Genomic DNA, 21,203 nt, shown 5'->3' on the forward strand with positions numbered 1-21,203 from the left:
GTGCCGGTACTGTATATTTTTAGGTGCAGGAGCTCCCCAATACTTTTGAGCTAATATTTTATAAGAGGATTAGGAGCTCAAGCAGTAGAACGTTGAGGGGCCGGTACAAGTTTTTTTTTAACCTTTATTTTACTTGGCAAGTCAGTTAAGAACAAATTCTTATTTTCAATGACGGCCTAGGAACATTGGGTTAACTGCCTGTTCAGGGGCAGAACGAAAGATTTTGTACCTTGTCAGCTCGGGGATTTGAACTTGCAACCTTTTGGTTACTAGTCCAATGCTCTAAACACTAGGCTTCAAGCACAGATATACACTATAACTAGAGCTTGCTTCAATCCTTCCCAGCCCCACAATAACATTATGTAATAAAAGCTACATCTTGCACAAACTATTCTTACAAGCATGCATTTATGCTGTGGTATGGTGCATGGTAGTCTTTAGTCTTGAAATATTTAGCTTTTCATAGTAAAATAGCCCTCTTAACGTAATGCAAACTTAACTGTAGAAAAAATCCAATTTTTTGTAGTGTGAAAACAACTGTTCACCCAGAACCACGCCCCCGAACCCTTGAATTCAAAACTGGCGCCCAGACGTCACTGCCACCCAACTGCTGCGGTACCACCCTCCCACTTCTCCCGTCGGGCTTCTGTCTGCGCATGCACACTCGCCTGCTCCAGGCCACCATTTTGTGTAGAGACAACTCTGTCAACGCGTGAGAGGATTAATCGAGCTGGGACGTAAGGGCAAGCTTCCCTACCGTCGCCAGAGGAAGACCAAACAAGCACTGAGCGCTCAAGCAAATTTACCCGGAAAAGGAAGACCGAGGACCAGGTAAAACGGCACTTTCTCCGATGAAGGGGGGCATTTTTGTAGGAGCTGTCGTCGGCCTCTAGGTGTCACGGTGGGGCTCGCGGTCCAGGCGACTGGCGGGGGGGTGTTTGTCTCCCTCTATCGTTATCGAAAATTTACTAAAAACATTTATAACCCAGAAGTTAGAGCTTCTGTTAAACGTATTAGTGTATTTGGACGGCTATTGGTTCGCATTAAGGCACGGATGGCTTTATAAATGCTTTAATGTTTAGGGTCTTGTTTAGGCCAGGCGTCCATCTTCTCGTGCCCTTTGTTTCCTCTTTTGAGAAGAGAACCTGCGTCTCCGGGTTCCAGAACGAAAGCTCAACCTTTCGAGTTTAAACTTTGTATCAATTTCAATGTAACATCCTTAATGTTTCCTGTCACTCATGGTGCTACGATTTGAAAAAATGAAAATGAATATATTCTGTAGTCTCAGATTTACTACATAGCCCCTGATCTGGGTAGTTGTTTTAGTCTATGTTCTAGAACCATCCGATGGTTGTAATATCAACACAAATTGTATAATACTTTCTATGGATTCGTTATTTTACTGCTTCTCAAAATGGGGCTCTTGTTAAGTTGGCTCGGTAACTAGGTAACGTTTCACAAATGTTCCCGAGAGTAAACACGGAAGGAGGGAGTGTAGAGTAATCTCTTATGTAGCCCAAATAAGTCTACGAGCACGGAGAGTAGATTTCTTCCAAATCAGAAACTAGATTAGGGGTTGGTTTCCTATCGTCGGCACCACGTCCCATCGCGCTAGCCCGGTCCGCCTACAGCCGCCTTTCGATTTAAAACTTGTCATGAGAGACGTAGCCCGAGCTCCCTCTAACCTGCACGCTAATGTTACAAAAACATCCACTCTTCCCTGGGCGAGACACGAGGGTGATTAGGGTAGTTTCCTTCTACCAGTGAGTTTTATACCCCCCCCACCACCACCAAAACAAAATATCTGCTTATTTTGTATTTTGACAGTGTTCTTTTTTTATTGGGACTTTGTCAAATGGTTGGTAAATCAGAGAAGTAGGATTAAAATTAAAATAATCAGCTGATGTTCGGTGATTAGGCCTGACTTGCAGTTGGTGTTCTAATTCATCCCAAAGGTGTTCGATGGGGTTGAGGTCAGGACTATGTCCAGGCCAGTCAAGTTCTTCCATGCCAATCTCGACAAACCATTTCTGTATCGCTGAAACAGGAAAGGGCCTTCCCCAAACTGTTGCCACAAAGTTGGAAGCACAGATTTGTCTGCTGCCAATGTGTGTCTATGGCTGTGTGCTCAATTGTATACACTTGTCTGCAACATGTGTGGCTGAAATATCAGAATCCACTCATTTGAAGTGGGGTCCACATACTTTTGTGTATATATATAGTGTATCATGTGTCAAAGTTATTTTTATGGTCTTAACAGGTCGTTTTCTATGGAGGGTGAAGTCGTTTCCATTGAGACCGCTCAGGTCGAGGGTCTCCAGGACAGTGGGGAGGAACCCGAGCTGCTCCAGACTGTAGAGGCTGCCCTGATGGAAGGGGGTGTGGCACCCCAAGTGGTGACAGGGAATGTTGAAATGATGGTGATGGACACCCTGGACTCAACCCTTGACCCTGCCCTGCTACAGATGAAGACTGAGGTCCTCGAAGGGGGTGGCACAGTGACGGTCACCGGGGGAGACGAGGGACAGATCATCACCCTGCAGGTTAGTGTGATTTGTGAGTTTACGCTGAGAAAGATATCCTTTGTAAGCCAAACTTGTAGGCATAAATTATTCTGAGAATTGACTGACCCTGACTGTGTCTTGACTTTAGGTGGTGAACATGGAGGGGAACATGGAGCAGACAAGTGCAGCACTGGGGCTTGGACAGCTGCAGCTGGTGCAGGTCCCTGTCACTACAGCCACCGTGGAAGAACTCCAGGCCAGCTTTGTTGACGCCTCTGCAGGCAATACTGAGGCAGAGCCAGTGATCTGCCACACCCTCCCTCTGCCCGAGGGCTTCCAGGTCGGACGCTACTCAACTACAAACACACACTTTGGCCTGAAGGCTCAGGTGAGATGCACTGTCTATAATACAACTCTAATCCCTTCCTGGCAAATTGTTTTTGTCTGGTGAAGGTGGTGAAGGTGGGGGCGAATGGAGAGGTGGAGACAGTTGAGCAGGAAGAACTGCAGGCAGCCCAGGATGAGCTCCAGGTGATCCATGGGGAGGAGGAGGAGGAGGAGGAGGAAGCTGAGCCCCAAGTAGAGGACCAGACATGGTCCAAAGACCCAGATTACCAGCCAACTGCTGGCATCCGCAAGGGGAAGAAGGGCAAGAAGAGCCGTCTGCGTTACGGGGAGGGGGAACGGGACATGGATGTGTCTGTATACGACTTTGAGGAGGAACAGCAGGAGGGGATGCTCTCTGAGGTCAACGCTGAGAAGGTTGTGGGCAACATGAAGCCACCCAAACCCACCAAGATAAAAAAGAAAGGTCAGAGATGTGTGAAAGGTCAAGTTTTGTGTGTATGTGGGGGTATGGCAACCCCTCTCATTTGGGGTGTGAGGAGATCTATGTGTGTTAAAGGGAGAATCAGCGATGATGCAGAAAGTAGAACGCATAGTGGGTCAATTTCCGCAACAACTATGAACGTTGAAGAGCAAGGCTCAACTTCTGTGCTGTTTTGGTCCCGTGGCTACCACGCTCTTAACAGCGTCAAGCGACTGTGCACATGTGCAGATACTGTGTGACAGTGAGCGCAACGTCTTGCATTTCGCTCATCTCAATATCTGTGGTGCTGCTCGTGGCAACATCATTTCGCTGAGTCTACCTTTTAATGTGTTTATTAACCTCTTGTCTCTCTCAGGTGTGAAGAAGACGTTCCAGTGTGAGCTGTGTAGCTACACCTGCCCCCGGCGCTCTAACCTGGACCGCCACATGAAGAGCCACACAGATGAGAGGCCACACAAATGCCACCTGTGTGGGAGGGCCTTCAGAACAGTCACACTGCTGAGGAACCACCTCAACACACACACAGGTATCTACAGCCTTTCATGTTCAGTCGCAGGCTGTTAAATTTTTATTTTTTTTATCCTTAATGAATTGATAGGATGCGTGTTAATTATGTTTACTATTGCCCCTTCCCGTTCCATTTTAGGCACTCGTCCTCATAAATGCCAAGATTGTGACATGGCATTTGTGACTAGTGGAGAGCTAGTGCGTCATCGTCGCTACAAACACACATTCGAGAAACCCTTCAAGTGCTCCATGTGTGACTACGCTAGTGTGGAGGTAAGTACATTTGCAATGTATAACTGACATTTTTCTGGAATGTTGTTTAAATGTTTCTTTCTCTTTGCCCCAGGTGAGTAAGCTGAAGAGACACATCCGCTCCCATACAGGCGAGAGGCCCTTCCAGTGCAGTCTGTGCAGCTATGCCAGCCGAGACACTTACAAACTGAAGAGACACATGAGGACACACTCGGGTAACACATACCCCAATCTCTCAGCCTTACACCCAAGTATTCCTGATTTTAGTTCTGTTGATCGATGCTACACTACTTGACCAAAAATATATGGACACCTGCTCGTCGAACATGTCATTCCAAAATCATGAGCATTAATATGGAGTTGGTCCCCCCCTTTGCTGCTATATCAGCCTCCACTCCTCTGGGAAGGCTTTCCACAAGCGCATTAGTGAGGTCAGGCACTGATGTTGGGGCTTTGTCATGCTGAAACAGGAAAGGGCCTTCCCAAACTGTTGAGACAAAGTTGGAAGCACAGAATTCTCTAGAATGTCATTGTATGCTGTAGGGTTAAGATTAGCCTGAAAAATGAAAAACAGCCCCAGACCATTATTCCTCCTCCACCAAACTTTATAATTGGCACTATGCATTGGGGCAGGTAGTGTTTTCCTAGCATCCGCCAAACTCATATTTGCCCATCGGACTGCCAGATGGTGAAGCGTGATTCATCACCCCAGAGAACGCCTTTCCGCTGCTCCAGAGTCAAATGGCAGCAAGCTTTACACCATTCCAGCCGACGCTTGGAATTGCGCATGGTGATCTTAGGCTTGTGTGCTTTTGATCGACCATGGAAACCCATTTCACGAAGCTCCCGACGAACAGTTCTTGTGCTGGCGTTACCCCCAGAGGCAGTTTGGAACTCGCTAGGGAATGTTGCACCTGAGGACAGGTGATTTTTATATGCTTCGGCACTCGGCGGTCCCGTTCTGTGAGCTTGTGTGGCCTACCACTTCTCAGCTGAGCCATTGTTGCTCCTAGACGTTTCCAATTCACAATAAGAGTACTTACAGTTGACTTGGGCAGCTCTAGCAAGACAGACATTTGACGAACACACTTGTTGGAATGGTGGCTCCCGTGTGGCGCAGCGGTCTTAATCCAGGCTGCATAACATCTGGCTGAGATTGGGAGTCCCATAGGGCGGCTCAGCGTTGGCAGGGGTAGGCCATCATTGTAAATAAAATAAAAAATTGTTCTTAACTGACTTGCCTAATTAAATAAATAAAATGACAGTGCCACTTTAAAAGTCACTGAGCTCTTCAGTAAGGCCATTCTACTGCAAATGTTTGTCTATGGAGATTGAGCACACAGCCAATCTTATACACTTGTCAGCAATAAGGGTGGCTTAAATAGCTGAATCCACTAATTTGAAGTTGTGTGTGTAGATGTATATCTCTCTGTCTCGCATACAACCTAATAAAGTGTCTCTCTCTGGCAGGTGAGAAGCCATATGAGTGCTACATCTGCCATGCTCGTTTCACGCAGAGCGGCACCATGAAGATGCACATCCTGCAGAAGCACACAGAAAATGTGGCCAAATTCCACTGCCCCCACTGTGACACAGTCATCGCTCGCAAGAGCGACCTGGGTAAGCGACTCGCTTGTGCACAGTCATCTCTTCTGCTGAAATACTGTCTTGTAACCTGGATTAGTCTGTGTTCCTTACATTTGGATTGTCCCTTCCTTCCTCTCTCACTCTCAGGTGTGCACTTGCGGAAGCAGCATTCGTTCATGGAGATGGGCAGGAAGTGTCGTTACTGTGACGCTGTGTTCCACGAGCGTTACGCACTCATCCAGCACCAGAAATCCCACAAGAACGAGAAGCGCTTCAAGTGCGACCAGTGTGACTATTGCTGCAGACAGGTACGTGAAAGAGACTTTCTCTGCTTGTTTCCTCTCAATCTTCCCTGATTTGAAATGGTGGATGTCCACCAGATATTTGCCATAATCAATCTGAGATGAGGAGAAGAGGCCACTTTAGATTATTGAGATGCATCCCATGGATATGTTTGGAATCAGCCGGAGACTGTTCTAGACCTCGTTGTGTTTACTGACTGTCCTATGTTTAACCTCTGACCCCTAGGAGCGTCACATGATCATGCACAGACGCACACACACAGGGGAGAAGCCGTACGCCTGCAGCCAATGTGAAAAAACTTTCCGGCAGAAGCAGCTGCTGGACATGCACTTCAAACGTTACCATGACCCCAATTTCATCCCCACTGCCTTCGTCTGCAGCAAGTGTGCCAAGACCTTCACTCGCAGGGTAAGGGGACAATACACATCCACACAGAAAACTAAAGGATTTCTTCACATCCAAACCCATATCCTCCCACAAAAACACACCCTCCCACCAGGTTGGGGAGGTTTGAAGCTTAGTTGCTCCATCGTGTGTTGTGGTCTTAGTTCCTTCAGAAAGTATTCATAATGCTCAACTTATTCCACATTTTGTTTTACAGCCTGAATTAAAAAAAAAAAAAAATCTCTCACCCATCTGCACACACTATCCATTATCACAAAGTGAAACATGTTTATTGAAATTTTCCCAAATTTATTATTAATGATAATTATTATAATAATTTCCATAAGTATTTACTCCCACAGGTCAATACTTTTTAGAAGCACCTTTTGCAGCAATTACAGCTTTGAGGCGTCTTGGTGTCTATCACCTGGATTTGGAGTGTTCTGCCATTTCTTCCAGATTTTCTCAAGCTCTGTTAGAGCCACTGAACACACCAATTGGCAGGTGTTTTTTATGTTGCTCATTAAAAACGGGATTTCAGTCTTTCCTGACCAAAATCAGCATTTGGCTTATGATTGTGCCCCCATGAGTCACTGAATAAATCTTAGAGAACTCAAATCTGTAAATAATTTGTATGTTTTTGCCAAGGATGTCTTAGTTGCCCAATTTTGTTTCTAACTAACTTGTGAATCCAACCACGGTGTCAGATTTGATTTAAAAAATACTTAACGGCAAAAGCATACCTTGCAATTATTTGAGACCATCGCCCAGCAGACAAATCATTACAAACAGTAACCAGCCAAGTAGAAGCGTTACACAAGTCAGAAATAGAGATATAATTAATCACTTTCCTTTGATGATGGTTGCACTCAGAAGACATTCAATAAATGTTCCTTTTGTTCTATAAAGTCTCTCTTTATATCCGAAAACCTCCGTTTTGTTCGCGTTTTCTTCAGTTATCCACAGGCTCAAACACAGTCACAACAGGCAGACAAAAAAATCCAAATTGTATCCGTAAAGTTCATAGAAACATGTCAAACGATGTTTTTTTTAGCTGAAATAATAGATCATATTTCAACCGGACAATAACGTTGTCAATATAAAAGGTAAACAAGAAAGGCACTCTGTCGCGCTTATGGAAAAAGCTCTGTGACACTGCTGGGTCCACTCATTCAGACTGCTCTTATTCCCTAATTTTTCAGAATACAAGCCTGAAACAATTTCTAAAGACTGTTGACATCTAGTGGCTTCAATGCCATACAACTCTCCTTCCGTGGCCTCCAATTGCTCTTAAATACAAGTAAAACTAAATGCATGCTCTTCAACCGATCGCTACCCGCACCTGCCCGCCTGTCCAACATCACTCCTCTGGACGGCTCTGACTTAGAATACGTGGACAACTACAAATACTTAGGTGTCTGGTTAGACTGTAAACTCTCCTTCCAGACCCATATCAAGCATCTCCAATCCAAAGTTAAATCTAGAATTGGCTTCCTATTTCGCAACAAAGCATCCTTCACTCATGCTGCCAAACATACCCTTGTAAGACTGACCATCCTACCAATCCTCGACTTTGGCGACGTCATTTACAAAAAAGCCTCCAATACCCTACTCAACAAATTGGATGCAGTCTATCACAGTGCAATCCGTTTTGTCACCAAAGCCCCATATACTACCCACCATTGCGACCTGTGCGCTCTCGTTGGCTGGCCCTCACTTCATACTTGTCGCCAAACCCACTGGCTCCATGTCATCTACAAGACCCTGCTAGGTAAAGTCACCCCTTATCTCAGCTCGCTGGTCACCATAGCATCTCCCACCTGTAGCACACGCTCCAGCAGGTATATCTCTCTAGTCACCCCCAAAACCAATTCTTTCTTTGGCCGCCTCTTCTTCCAGTTCTCTGCTGCCAATGACTGGAACGAAATACAAGAAACACTAAAACTGGAAACACTTATCTCCCTCACTAGCTTTAAGCACCAACTGTCAGAGCAGCTCACAGATTACTGCACCTGTACATAGCCCACCTATATTTTAGCCCAAACAACTACCTCTTTCCCTACTGTATTTAATTTATTTATTTATTTTGCTCCTTTGCACCCCATTATTTTTATTTCTACTTTGCACATTCTTCCATTGCAAATCTACCATTCCAGTGTTTTACTTGCTATATTGTATTTACTTTGCCACCATGGCCTTTTTTTGCCTTTACCTCCCTTATCTCACCTCATTTGCTCACATCGTATATAGACTTGTTTATACTGTATTATTGACTGTATGTTTGTTTTACTCCATGTGTAACACTGTGTCGTTGTATGTGTCGAACTGCAATTGTAAATGAGAACTTGTTCTCAACTTGCCTACCTGGTTAAATAAAGGTGAAATAAAAAAATACAAATAAAAAAGTGGAAGGCATAGGAACTGCAATTTGAGTCCTAAATCAATGGATACTGTAATGGCATTGAATAGAAAACTACAACAAACAGAAAATATCCTACTTCCTGAATGGATTTTTCTCAGGTTTTGCCTGCCAAATCAGTTCTGTTATACTCAGACACTATTTGAACAGTTTTGGAAACTTTAGAGTGTTTTCTATCCAAATATACCAATTATTTGCATATCCTATCTTCTGGGCCTGCGTAGAAGGCAGTTTAGTTTGGGCACGTTTTTCATCCAAAATTCCAAATGCTGCCCCCTACCCTAGAGAAGTTAAGCCAGATGGGGAACGGCGGTGAACAGCCATCTTCAAGTCTTTCCACCGATTTTCAATGGGATTTGTGTCTTGGCTTTCGCTGGGCTACTCAAGGACTCTTACATTCTGTTCTGAAGCCATTCCAGTGTTCCTTTGGCTGTATGCTTGGTCATTTTTCGGTTGGAACGTAAATCTTCACTCCAGTCTAAGGTCATTGGCTATAAAGCAGGATCTCATCAATGATTTACCTGTATTTGCCTCCATAGTGCTTTGCATTCAGGTCAAGGAGTTAAATTGTTTTCATCAGAACACAATCTTTGCCGTATGATCTGTCATTCACGTGTCTCTTTGCCAACTCCAGGCGTGCTGGTGCCTTTTTTCTCAGAAGTGGCTTCCGTCTACTCACTCTCCCATAAAGCCCAGATTGGGGAAGTGCTGTGGATACTGTTGTCCTGCTGGCAGGTTCTCCCATCTCAGCCATGGAACTCTGTAGTTCTGTCATTGGGTTCTTGGTCACCCCCCTGACCAAGGTCCTTCTTGCACAGTTGCTCAATTTGGTTGGAAGGCCAGCTTAAAGCAGAGTCTGGGTGCTTCCATATTTTTACAATTTCCCGATGATGGAGACCACTGTGCTGTTTGAAACTTTGAACACTCCAGTAATGGTTTATACCCTTCCCCAGATGTCTCATCACCATTCTGATTGTTCCTTGGACTTCATGGTATAGTTTCTGCTCTGACATGCACTGTTAACTGTGGGACCATATATATAGACAGGTTTCTAAATCATGCCCAAACAATTGAATTATTCACAGGTAGACTCCATTCACATTGTAGTGACATCTCAAGTATTATCAAAGGAAATTGGATGTATATGAGCTCCATTTGGAGTGTCGTAACAAAGGGGTGTGAATACTTGTGTAAATGAGATTTCTGTATTTATCTTCAATACATGTGCAAACATTTCTAAACTAAAAATGTTTTCACTTTGTCATTATGGGGTATTGTGTGTGGATGGGTGAGCGAGAATATATTTAATCCATTTTGAATTTAGGCTGTAACACAACAAAATGTGGAATAAGTCAAGGGATATGAATACCTGTTTACATTTTTTTTCCCCGTTATTCTTTTTAAACCAGTTACACATACGAACAACGACTACATCTCGTCTGCCCAGACCCACATGCTCACACCGCATCCCTAGTACCAGCATTATTGTTTGCCACATGGCCTTAAATTGTACCAATTTGTCTTTCTAGGTCACCCACGCTATTTCAATAAAGCATTAGATTTTCTTCCCCGTTATGTTAATTTACATGTTTTTAGTATAATTGTTCTCAAGGTGAGTGATGAAAGAGTCACTGGGCTGGATGATTATCTCACTATTTTCTGAAGGCACTATATATTACTGTTTGCTCCTCAGAACACCATGCTGCGTCACGCAGAGAACTGTAATGGAGAGAACACCGGCGACGAGAACGGGACCCCGCCCAAGAAAGGCCGCCGCGGCAGGAAGAGGAAGATGCGCTCCAGACGGGATGACGACGATGATGACACCGGTACGACCAAGTCACAGTTAAATTTATTGTTCTTACACATGCAACAATATCATGTAATGTTATTTAGTGTGCATCTTAAGAGTACAGTGCTAAAATCAGGTCGTTCTTGTTCTTCTCTTCCACAGAGCCTGAGCTGGATGACATTGAGGAAGAGGAGGAGGAGCTGCTAGCTGAGATTGAAGTGGAACAGGCACCACCGGTTGTCCCTGTCCCTGCCCCTGTTGGCCCGCCAGCCAAGAGGAAACGTGGAAGACCTCCAAAGGCTAAACCTGCCCCAAGTGAGTCACACTCTGGTACTCTGTTGGAATAATTTAAAAAATACCACCCTCCCAACTTAATTTGTTGAAGGAATCACTTTTCATGCAGACATGCAATCGAGTGAATACTTTGGCCTTCACATATTTAATCAGGTGCAGATCACTGATCAGTACCCAAAGGGACTCAAAACAGCTGAACAGATTGTAAAAGTGGTTTTCTTCTTCCCTCAGCGGCGGCAATCATCCGTGTGGAGGATGAGACCACAGGCGAGGTGGATGACATAATCGTGAAGAAAGAGATGAAGGCAGAGCAGGCGAGCCAGGAGGAAGAAGCTGTTGAGGATGAGGTGCCAGCAGTGGAGGTGGAGCATGCTGAAGGAGAGCCTGCCAATCAGGTAGAAGAGTCATTCCAGGGGGAGGAGGTGGTGCAGGAAGTGGCACTGTCTGTCACAGAGGCTCCGCCCAACGGTGACCTCACTCCTGAGATGATTCTCAGTATGATGGACCGGTGATGAAGACGAAGCCTCTGTCTACATCTAACAATACAAATTGTCCCCTATCTGTACACTCACATGCACCCCATTTGTACCCACTCTCAAACACACATACCTGCCCTCGCATACACCGTACACGTATACCACACATGCACACCCCAGTTATAACCTTAGATCTCTCTCTGATGTTGATGATAATGCCTGGGACATGTCTAAAGATACCTTTAGCCCATTCTATTTTTTTAAGAGCTTATTTTCCTCTCTTGCGATCTCTATCTACATCCTACTGCGAAACCCCTGACACCCTCATGTTGAATTATGTTTGTATACAGAATCTAGATAACATTGTGCAGAGTGTTGTCACTAGAAAATATGTAAGGAGAGGGGGTGTGGTTTAGCTCATGATGATGTATTATGTCATAAATCATGTCCTCATTCTGCTGTCAATTATGTTCTATAGGCCCTCAGAATGCCTTCTCTGTAGCATATTTTGGCCCACATTTGATCTCTTCATGTTGGCCCTCTTCTCGTGCTCTGTTGTCTGTCTAAAAACAAGTATCATGTGCTTTCACCCATGGAATTAGCTGTTAGGGGTTCAAAGGTTAGGGGGTGGGATGACCTGAAATATTCTGCTTTTACAAACTGTTATGCTGTTTTCAAATTAAACACAATACCTTGCTCTTGTTAAAGCTTTTAGAATGTATTAGTTTTTTGGTTTGATGCTTCTTCTTTTTTTTTTGTACCATCAAAATGAAATGCTAGGGGACTTGAATGGCAATGATATGATTGCAGGGGTGGGAGAATGCTTGACTGTACAGCTAATAATAATACAAATTAAAAAAAGATCAACCTACTGGGGTGTCATGAGTCAATTTGCTTCAGTTTCAGCCTTGATTAGGCTAATTTAGTATGGCATGTAATACTGGAATATAGACACTATAGGATGTTTGATCATGTTCAGACTACAGCATAATCTGCCCTATTTATCTGCTACATGGTTCTGACACCTGACAGAAGGCTTATGCCCACAAGTCTCTTCAGGAACCTGTTTGGAGTAGTAGGTGAACTAGACTATTTTGGTTGTTCCTGTTGAATTTCTTTCAGTGGATCTGCCCTCTGATATTGAGTGCTTTATTAAAACACAATTTTAGTCCCCTACCTGGTTTTCCCTTGCTTGATATTTGAATCACTTCATGGAGATTTACACACACCAGAAACCCATTGCCAGATCACCAGTCATCCCCTGAATTTTCTATATCCCATCCACGTAAAATTAATTATTAATTTGTAATTTCAGCGCATTGTTCCCTTCCTGCATTTTGGTCAGTTCCATGAAGAACCTTAATTTATATTATAAATGAATATATACTAGACTGCCTTGTGCACCTGCACTGCTCTCCCTCTAGCACAAGCTCTAAATTTCTCCATTCTCTCTCCGTCTTCTCATTCTTTCGGTCTTTCTGAGGGAGGGGGGGGGGAGAAAGGCGAGGCCCCTTGTTGTCAAATCTGTCAGTCTAGCTCAGCTTGGCCCCTCCTACCTTGGTGGAGGCAGTGAATACTGCTGCTGGTGCTCTTAGCAACGGTGTCTCGGCAACAGAGCCACGGCAACAGAGCACCACGGCAACGGAGTGCTGTGTCTCCCCTTATGGAGCTTCCATTGGGCGGGCCGGCGCTGAGGCACTACACCCGCAGCAGACCTAGACCACACCGACAAAACCAACACCTCCGCCCCAGCAGACCACAGGTACAGAGAGATGGAGAAAAGGGGGTGCTGTGTAGAGGCATAATGGAAAGGAGGGGGAGATGTGATAGGGAACAGTGGGAAGAGGCAGGGGAAGGGATGGAACATGCCTGGTGCCTGCTTGATTCAAGGTACTTGGATCGCAACAGCATCCAGCTGCTTGCATATTCAACACCAATAGTGTGTGTTTGGGGGGGGGGGGGATTGCATTGGTGTATAGGATTGTGATTATATGTGGCTAATTTCTAGGGCTATATAATGCTTTGTCTGAAGCTGGCGGGCTTTTTCTTGGTAGGTGTGAATTTTCTCTACCTTAGCCATCATCACCCTATCCATTGTATGCCTGCCATTGGTACTGTATCAGTCACGATCAGAGTTAACACATGTAATGCTGCTTTTGTTGGATTGAACTAAACCAAACCTAATACATGGGCAGGCTTAGTGCCACAGGACATGACATCATAGGGTCTTACTGGTTTTCTGAGTCAGTCATTGGTAATTGTACATACCAATAGTAGTGTGATAATGAAGATCTAGGGGATATACAGTGGGGCAAAAAAAGTATTTAGTCAGCCACCAATTGTGCCAGTTCTCCCACTTAAAAAGATGAGAGAGGCCTGTAATTTTCATCATAGGTACACTTCAACTATGACAGACAAAATGAGAGAAAAAATCCAGAAAATCACATTGTACGATTTTTAATGAATTTATTTGCAAATTATTGTGGAAAATAAGTATTTGGTCAATAACAAAAGTTTATCTCAATACTTTGTTATATACCCTTTGTTGGCAATGACAGAGGTGAAACGTTTTCTGTAAGTCCTCACAAGGTTTTCACACACCGTTGCTGGTATTTTGACCCATTCCTCCATGCAGATCTCCTCTAGAGCAGTGATGTTTTGGGGCTGTTGCTCGGCAAAACGGACTTTCAACTCCCTCCAAAGATTTCCTATGGGGTTGAGCTCTGGAGACTGGCTAGGCCACTCCAGGACCTTGAAATGCTTCTTACTAAGCCACTCCTTCGTTGCCCGGGCGGTGTGTTTGGGATCATTGTCATGCTGAAAGACCCAGCCACGTTTCATCTTCAATGCCCTTGCTGATCTAAGGAGGTTTTCACTCATAATCTCACGATACATGGCCCCATTCATTCTTTCCTTTACACGGATCAGTCGTCCTGGTCCCTTTGCAGAAAAACAGCCCCAAAGCATGATGTTTCCACCCCCATGCTTCACAGTAGGTATGGTGTTCTTTGGATGCAACTCAGCATTCTTTGTCCTCCAAACACGACGAGTTGAGTTTTTACCAAAAAGTTATATTTTGATTTCATCTGACCATATGACATTCTCCCAATCTTCTTCTGGATCATCCAAATGTTCTCTAGCAAACTTCAGACGGGCCTGAACATGTACTGGCTTAAGCAGGGGGACACGTCTAGCACTGCAGGATTTGAGTCCCTGGCGGTGTAGTGTGTTACTGATGGTAGGCTTTGTTACTTTGGTCCCAGCTCTCTGCAGGTCATTCACTAGGTCTCCCCGTGTGGTTCTGGGATTTTAGCTCAAATCAAAATCAATTTTATTTATATAGCCCTTCGTACATCGGCTGATATCTCAAAGTGCTGTACAGAAACCCAGCCTAAAACACCAAACAGCAAGCAATGCAGGTGTAGAAGCACGGTGGCTAGGAAAAACTCCCTAGAAAGGCCAAAACCTAGGAAGAAACCTAGAGAGGAACCAGGCTATGTGGGGTGGCCAGTCCTCTTCTGGCTGTGCCGGGTGGAGATTATAACAGAACATGTCCAAGATGTTCAAATGTTCATAAATGACCAGCATGGTCAAATAATAATAATCACAGGCAGAACAGTTGAAACTGGAGAAGCAGCACAGCCAGGTGGACTGGGGACAGCAAGGAGTCATCATGTCAGGTAGTCCTGAGGCATGGTCCTAGGGCTCAGGTCCTCCGAGAGAGAGAAAGAGAGAATTAAAGAGAGCATACTTAAATTCACACAGGACACCGGATAGGACAGGAGAAGTACTCCAGATATAACAAACTGACCCTAGCCCCCCGACACAAACTACTGCAGCATAAATACTGGAGGCTGAGACAGGAGGGGTCAGGAGACACTGTGGCCCCATCCGATGACACCCCCGGACAGGGCCAAACAGGAAGGATATAACCCCACCCACTTTGCCAAAGCACAGCCCCCACACCACTAGAGGGATATCTTCAACCACCAACTTACCATCCTGAGACAAGGCCGAGTATAGCCCACAAAGATCTCCGCCACGGCACAACCCAAGGGAGCGCCAACCCAGACAGGAAGATCACATCAGTAACTCAACCCACTCAAGTGACGCACCCCTCCTAGGGACGGTATGAAAGAGCCCTAGTAAGCCAGTGACTCAGCCCCTGAAATAGGGTTAGTGGCAGAGAATCCCAGTGGAAAGAGGGGAACCTGCCAGGCAGAGACAGCAAGCTCACCGTTCTTGTGATCATTTTGACCCCATGGGGTGAGATCTTGCGTGGAGCCCCAGATCGAGGGAGATTATCAGTGGTCTTGTATGTCTTCCATTTCCTAATAATTGCTCCCACAGTTGATTTCTTCAAACCAAGCTGCTTACCTATTGCAGATTCAGTCTTCCCAGCCTGGTGCAGGTCTACAATTTTGTTTCTGGTGTCCTTTGACAGCTCTTGTGTCTTGGCCATAGTGGAGTTTGGAGTGTGACTGTTTGAGGTTGTGGACAGGTGTCTTTTATACTGATAACAAGTTCAAACAGGTGCCATTAATATGGGTGATGAGTGGAGGACAGAGGAGCCTCTTAAAGAAGAAGTTGCAGGTCTGTGAGAGCCAGAAATCTTGCTTGTTTGTAGGTGACCAAATACTTATTTTCCACCATAATTTGCAAATAAATTCATTAAAAATCCTACAATGTGATTTTCTGGATTTTTTTTCTCATTTTGCCTGTCATAGTTGAAGTGTACCTATGATGAAAATTACAGGCCTCTCTCATCTTTTTAAGTGGGAGAACATGCACAATTGGTGGCTGACTAAATACTTTTTTGCCCCACTGTATGTATGAGGTGTTGTTGATGTGTCTGTGTATATTCTGTGTGTCAGGGAAGTCTGAGCCCATGAGGTGACAATTTATGTAATAATTACTATGTGCTATATGAAGGAAACTGTTCTCAGTAACCACCTGATATCCAACATAGCACTCTTTCCACTAATTGTAAACTCTTTCATTTCTATTTTTCGGGTAGTCTAACAGCGCTCACACACATTCTCACACACAAACACCTAATAATCACAGATATCATAACACTTATCATCTCTTTCTCTGTGCATGCGTGTGACACAGGAATCGGTGGTTGACAATGAAAATGGAGTCCCTGATCACATGGGGCGAGTTGATGAGGGAGTTGAGGAGTTCTTTACTAAGCGAGTCCTTCCTGTCGACACCCTGTGAGTATCTGACCAAACTCATCCTAGATAATCTGACTCTTCAGTATCTCATACCCAACACATCTTAACCAGCTCACAGTAAACCTCTTTAAATTTGAGTAATTTATGAGACGTTCATAACAACCTACAATAAGTACATTCAAGAAATATAATATACAACATTTCCTGACCAGATTACCTGCATGCATGCCCTAGCTTGTCCAGGTCAGGCCACATGGCCAGGAAAAACTCAGGGCCCTATGATTGACGAACACACACGCTGATCCTGTGCTACTCTGACTCTTCCTCCAGGAAAACACAGAATGAGGCTGGGGAACCTTCCATTACTGAACAGGAAGTGGAAGTAGCACCTACTAGCGCCGCCCCTTGCCCCGCCCCTTCCAGAACCCTAAGGAGGAAGCTGGGCGAGTTCTTCACCCTTAAAAAGCGGAGGGCTGTGAAATCAGAGGGAAGCCAAGAGGGGAAGGCCAAGAAGACCTCCATTGCCGACCTAATCCGGCCTCTCAGGGAGGCCGCCAGAGCTGAAAAAGATAAAGTGAAGGAGAATGAAAAAGTGAAAGAGAAGGAGAGTGTGGATGACAACGTTGTGACAGGAGATCCAGTGGAAGCAGAAACCCCTTCTTCTGATGGTCCCACTCCACTGAGGGGTGAGGCTCCACCCCGCCGTGCGCTAAGAGAGGGGAAGTCACAGTCTCTAATTCTACTCTCTGGATCTGCAGCCAACGCTGGGAACACCAAGAACACTGCACAAGGGAAGGTAGGTATTCAAATGTATTCAAACCGACCCTTGAAACAATTTGATGGGTTAAAGCAATTTGGTAAATAATTCTACACCGCCTATGAAAGGATTGTTTTTGGTTTTATTTTGAGCATTCTTTAGTTTTGATTGGTTCTTATCGGCACTGACTGCTTCTCCTTGGTTCTGGTTAGTTTCAGAAACACTCATCTGACGGCCATCATGGCTTTGAGCAGCGCCTGCAGCTCATGCTACAACGTATTGGTGTGTCCAAAGCTCAGCCAGGAGAGACACAGGTGTGTATGTGTATTAATCTGATTGTGTATGTGGTTGTGTGTCTAAGGAAAACATAAAAATTCTTATTCCATTCTACAGAGTCAGGAGAGAGAGATGAAAAAAGCTGAATCAGAGGGTAAGTCCCTTTACTCATATAACAGTTGCTACAGTGTATGTGTGAGTCTGTGTATAGTGTTTGATGTGTGTGTTCCTTCATTTTCTGTCTCGGTTTCAGGCACTATTATTGATAATAAACCTGAGCCCCCACCCACATTTATGAAGCCCAGGACCATGTCCACCTCATCAGGTAACACACTCACGCAGACAAACACAAACGCACGCACGCACACACACACTATTGAATACAATTTTGTGTATCTTATGCTCATCTTCTTTCTTTTTAGATACGAGACGTCCGGTCCGACAGAGTGTGTCCGCACATGAGTCAGCTGGTAAACCTGCTCTGCCTCCTAAGCCAATAATTAAGCGAGGCCCAACCCCACCTCCCACTGTCTCCGGTCATCTCACCCCTGAGAATGATCTAGCTCAAATACAGGAAGTAGAAGCGTGTTTCCCCACAGACCCCACCCCTACCAGTTCTGATACTGATACCTCTACCAGTTCTAAATCTATCCCCACTGACACCCCTATTCCCATCACTGTCCCAGATCCCACTGACCATTCTATTCCCATTGACACCATCCTTCACTTCCCTGTCCCAGATCCCACTAACTCTTCTATTCTCACTGACACCATCCTTCACTCCCCTGTCCCAGATCCCACTAACTCTTCTATTCTCACTGACCCCATCCTTCCCTCCCCTGTCCCAGATCCCACTAACTTGTCTATTCTCACTGACACCATCCTTCACTCCCCTGTCCCAGATCCCACTAACTCTTCTATTCTCACTGACACCATCATTCCCTCCCCTGTCCCAGATCCCACTAACTCTTCTATTCCCACTGACACCATCATTCCCTCCCCTGTCCCAGATCCCACTAACTCGTCTATTCTCACTGACACCATCCTTCCCTCCTCTGTCCCAGATCCCACTAACTCTTCTATTCCCACTGACACCATCATTCCCTCCCCTGTCCCAGATCCCACTAACTCTTCTATTTCCACTGACACCATCCTTCCTTCCCCTGTCCCAGATCCCACTAACTCTTCTATTCCCACTGACACCATCATTCCCTCCCCTGTCCCAGATCCCACTAAATCTTCTATTCCCACTGACACCATCATTCCCTCCCCTGTCCCAGATCCCACTAACTCTTCTATTCCCACTGACACCATCATTCCTTCCCCTGTCCCAGATCCCACTAACTCTTCCATCCCCGTTTCTACCACCGCTACTTCCTCTAATTCAACCCCCAATGACATCATCCCCTCTGCACCCGTCCCTATCAATACTACAGCCCCTACCCCCAACACCACCTTCATCCCCAGTACTAACCCTGCCACAACCACTACCATTACCTCCATCACAACTACATCTGGCACTATGAATATTACAACTTCCACCGCCCCTACTGACATGAACTCTGGCTCTATCCCCACTATTACCCACACCCCAATTCCCCCTACCTTCACTGACTCCACCACCTCAACCACCTCTGCGTCTTCCATCCCTAATCTAGCCACCATCACCATTACAAGCATTACTGCCCCAACACCTGTTAACACTAATACTGATACCCATACATTAACAACCCCCACCACTAATGCTTCTACCCCTACCTTTACTGATACTGCTGCCTCAACTTCTACTGACTTGACAACTTCAACACTAAATACTTCCATCTCCATAATTGCTTCTGCTGCCAACAACACTTATACTCCCACCCCCACTACCTCTCTGTGTCCCACCCCCACTACCCTAATTACTAATTCAGTTACCCCACCTTCATATCCTGCTGCTACTATAACAACCTCTACCCTTAAATCTATGAATGGTGCTTCCACCCTTACCTCCATAAACTCTACTGACTCCAACGCTACCCAAACTGGAACTAACAATACCAGCGCAACTAACTCTGTCAACTTCACTTCTACCTTAAGCCCCACTAACTCTACTAGTCCTATCCCTACTTCCTCTACCAGCTCCACTTCCACTAACTGTGCTGCTCACACTGCTACTATCCCTAGCAGTCCGATTCCCATTCTCTCTACTAATCACTCCCCCACTGTCACTTCTATCCCCACTGCCACTCGCTCAACTAACTCCACCATTACTTCCTCCCCCACATTGTCTTCTACTCACACCACTACTACCACTACTAGTCCCATCCCAACTAACTCTACTAGCCTAACCACTACCCCCACCCCCATTAACTCTAGCCCCGTCACCACTATCTCTACAAGCCCTTCTAATATCACCACTATCTCTACAAGCCCTTCTAATATCACCACTATCTCTACAAGCCCTTCTAATATCACCACTACCAGCACCCCGACTAACCCTTCAAATCAAACCAACACCACTAAACCTACTAACTCTACTACACAAACCACTATCTCAATCCCCACTAATTCTGTTACTCATAGTTCCACTAACTCTTCTACTCATAGCCCCACTAACTCTTCCAGTCCAACCCCCACTAACTCTACTAGCCAAACACCAACTAATACTATTCAGCCTTCACCTGAGGAGAGAATTAGCCCTAATCCTGCAATGGGACTGCTGTCCATGACTAAGGGTACAAGTAAGTGTGTGTGTTCAATAATAATAATATTGCTTGAAATTTGTAAGTAACCTGTTGAAAATAACATAATTTGTCCTTCCCTTACCTCTCCTACAGATGACCTGAATGCCGAGAGGGTAGAGAGGAACAAGGAGACGGAGAAGGAAAAACGTAGCAAGGAAGAAGATGTCAGGAGGGCCACAGGGAAAGAAAAAGAACAGAAATCACTAGCAAACTACATAGACAAAACCATAAAAGAGGAGAAGGAAGAGGGTCTGCAGAAGGTGGATGGGATCATGAGGCAGGGAGTAGAAGTGACCAAATCAAATGAGGGTAGAGAGCTGTGTAAAAAGGATTGGGATAAAAAGAGGGAAGGAGGGACTAATGGGTCAGATGAAAAAGAGTTCAATACTAAGGAGGTGGTAGAGAGCAAGTCAAACAAGGGACCAACTACTGTGATAGAGGCAGGGGAGGCCACAGTAAAAGAAACGGGGGAGAGTCCATGGGACTGAGTACCGGAACCACATCACAGCAGCAAACCGCAGAGGGTGGAACATCAGACCAAAGAACTGAGACCCCCTCTGTGTTACACAAATGGACTGACCCAGCAACGTGTCCTTTTTTTCACGACCATGTTTACATTTGCATTGCACGTATTGTATGATTATGTAATACATTAACTGTGGTGAAATATGTTTACAATAGATGGATATGAGACAAATAGTTACTTATGATTATTAAAATGAATATTCATAATGTCATGATGTCTTTATCACGCTTCAGTCCATCTGTTAGTTCCTGGCTCCAAATCTCTTTGGAATGTCTATAACTAAGCCTAAACCAGAAATGTATGACAAAGGGTGGTGAAAGGAGAGAAGGTCTGAGATAGAAGTGTTTTTTCGTGGTAGTACCAGAGTGAATCCTTGCACTATTCCCATATG

At 45.1% G+C, this 21,203-nt stretch overlaps 2 protein-coding genes across 3 annotated transcripts; both read left to right on the forward strand.

The window, feature by feature from the left end:
- Window positions 1–630: 630 nt before the first annotated feature.
- Window positions 631–12,218, forward strand: LOC135558745 (transcriptional repressor CTCF-like). Its single transcript, XM_064992835.1, has 13 exons — window positions 631–831; window positions 2,261–2,543; window positions 2,653–2,844; window positions 2,958–3,315; window positions 3,689–3,859; window positions 3,980–4,113; window positions 4,187–4,307; window positions 5,563–5,712; window positions 5,827–5,987; window positions 6,208–6,390; window positions 10,479–10,614; window positions 10,740–10,892; window positions 11,103–12,218. The coding sequence occupies exons 2-13, from the start codon at window positions 2,271–2,273 to the stop codon at window positions 11,381–11,383; spliced, it is 2,313 nt and encodes a 770-aa protein (XP_064848907.1). The 5' UTR covers window positions 631–831; window positions 2,261–2,270; the 3' UTR covers window positions 11,384–12,218.
- Window positions 12,219–12,969: 751 nt separating this feature from the next.
- On the forward strand, window positions 12,970–21,020 carry LOC135558731 (mucin-2-like). Of its 2 annotated transcripts, none has more exons than XM_064992814.1 (8): window positions 12,970–13,109; window positions 16,463–16,566; window positions 16,858–17,323; window positions 17,497–17,598; window positions 17,678–17,714; window positions 17,814–17,885; window positions 17,983–20,283; window positions 20,380–21,020. In XM_064992814.1, the coding sequence occupies exons 1-8, from the start codon at window positions 13,011–13,013 to the stop codon at window positions 20,772–20,774; spliced, it is 3,576 nt and encodes a 1,191-aa protein (XP_064848886.1). In that variant the 5' UTR covers window positions 12,970–13,010; the 3' UTR covers window positions 20,775–21,020. The 2 variants fall into 2 exon arrangements, with proteins under 2 accessions (XP_064848886.1, XP_064848894.1); XM_064992822.1 differs by having other exon boundaries at window positions 17,983–18,030.
- Window positions 21,021–21,203: the final 183 nt, after the last annotated feature.

Source organism: Oncorhynchus masou, chromosome 2, assembly GCF_036934945.1.
Source record: "Oncorhynchus masou masou isolate Uvic2021 chromosome 2, UVic_Omas_1.1, whole genome shotgun sequence".
NCBI classification, from domain to species: Eukaryota; Metazoa; Chordata; class Actinopteri; order Salmoniformes; family Salmonidae; genus Oncorhynchus; species Oncorhynchus masou.

What these genes read in the sequence shown, in the direction of transcription:
- LOC135558731 (XM_064992814.1), top strand. Translation starts at nt 13,011, where the DNA reads ATGGAGCTTCCATTGGGCGGGCCGGCGCTGAGGCACTACACCCGCAGC. An exon ending in GTCCTTCCTGTCGACACCCT is followed by an intron (nt 16,567 to 16,857) that starts GTGAGTATCTGA and finishes CTCTTCCTCCAG; the next exon opens with GAAAACACAGAATGAGGCTG. An exon ending in AGAACACTGCACAAGGGAAG is followed by an intron (nt 17,324 to 17,496) that starts GTAGGTATTCAA and finishes GGTTCTGGTTAG; the next exon opens with TTTCAGAAACACTCATCTGA.
- LOC135558745 (XM_064992835.1), top strand. Translation starts at nt 2,271, where the DNA reads ATGGAGGGTGAAGTCGTTTCCATTGAGACCGCTCAGGTCGAGGGTCTC. An exon ending in CTCTGCCCGAGGGCTTCCAG is followed by an intron (nt 2,845 to 2,957) that starts GTCGGACGCTAC and finishes TGTCTGGTGAAG; the next exon opens with GTGGTGAAGGTGGGGGCGAA. An exon ending in CGCTCGCAAGAGCGACCTGG is followed by an intron (nt 5,713 to 5,826) that starts GTAAGCGACTCG and finishes TCTCACTCTCAG; the next exon opens with GTGTGCACTTGCGGAAGCAG.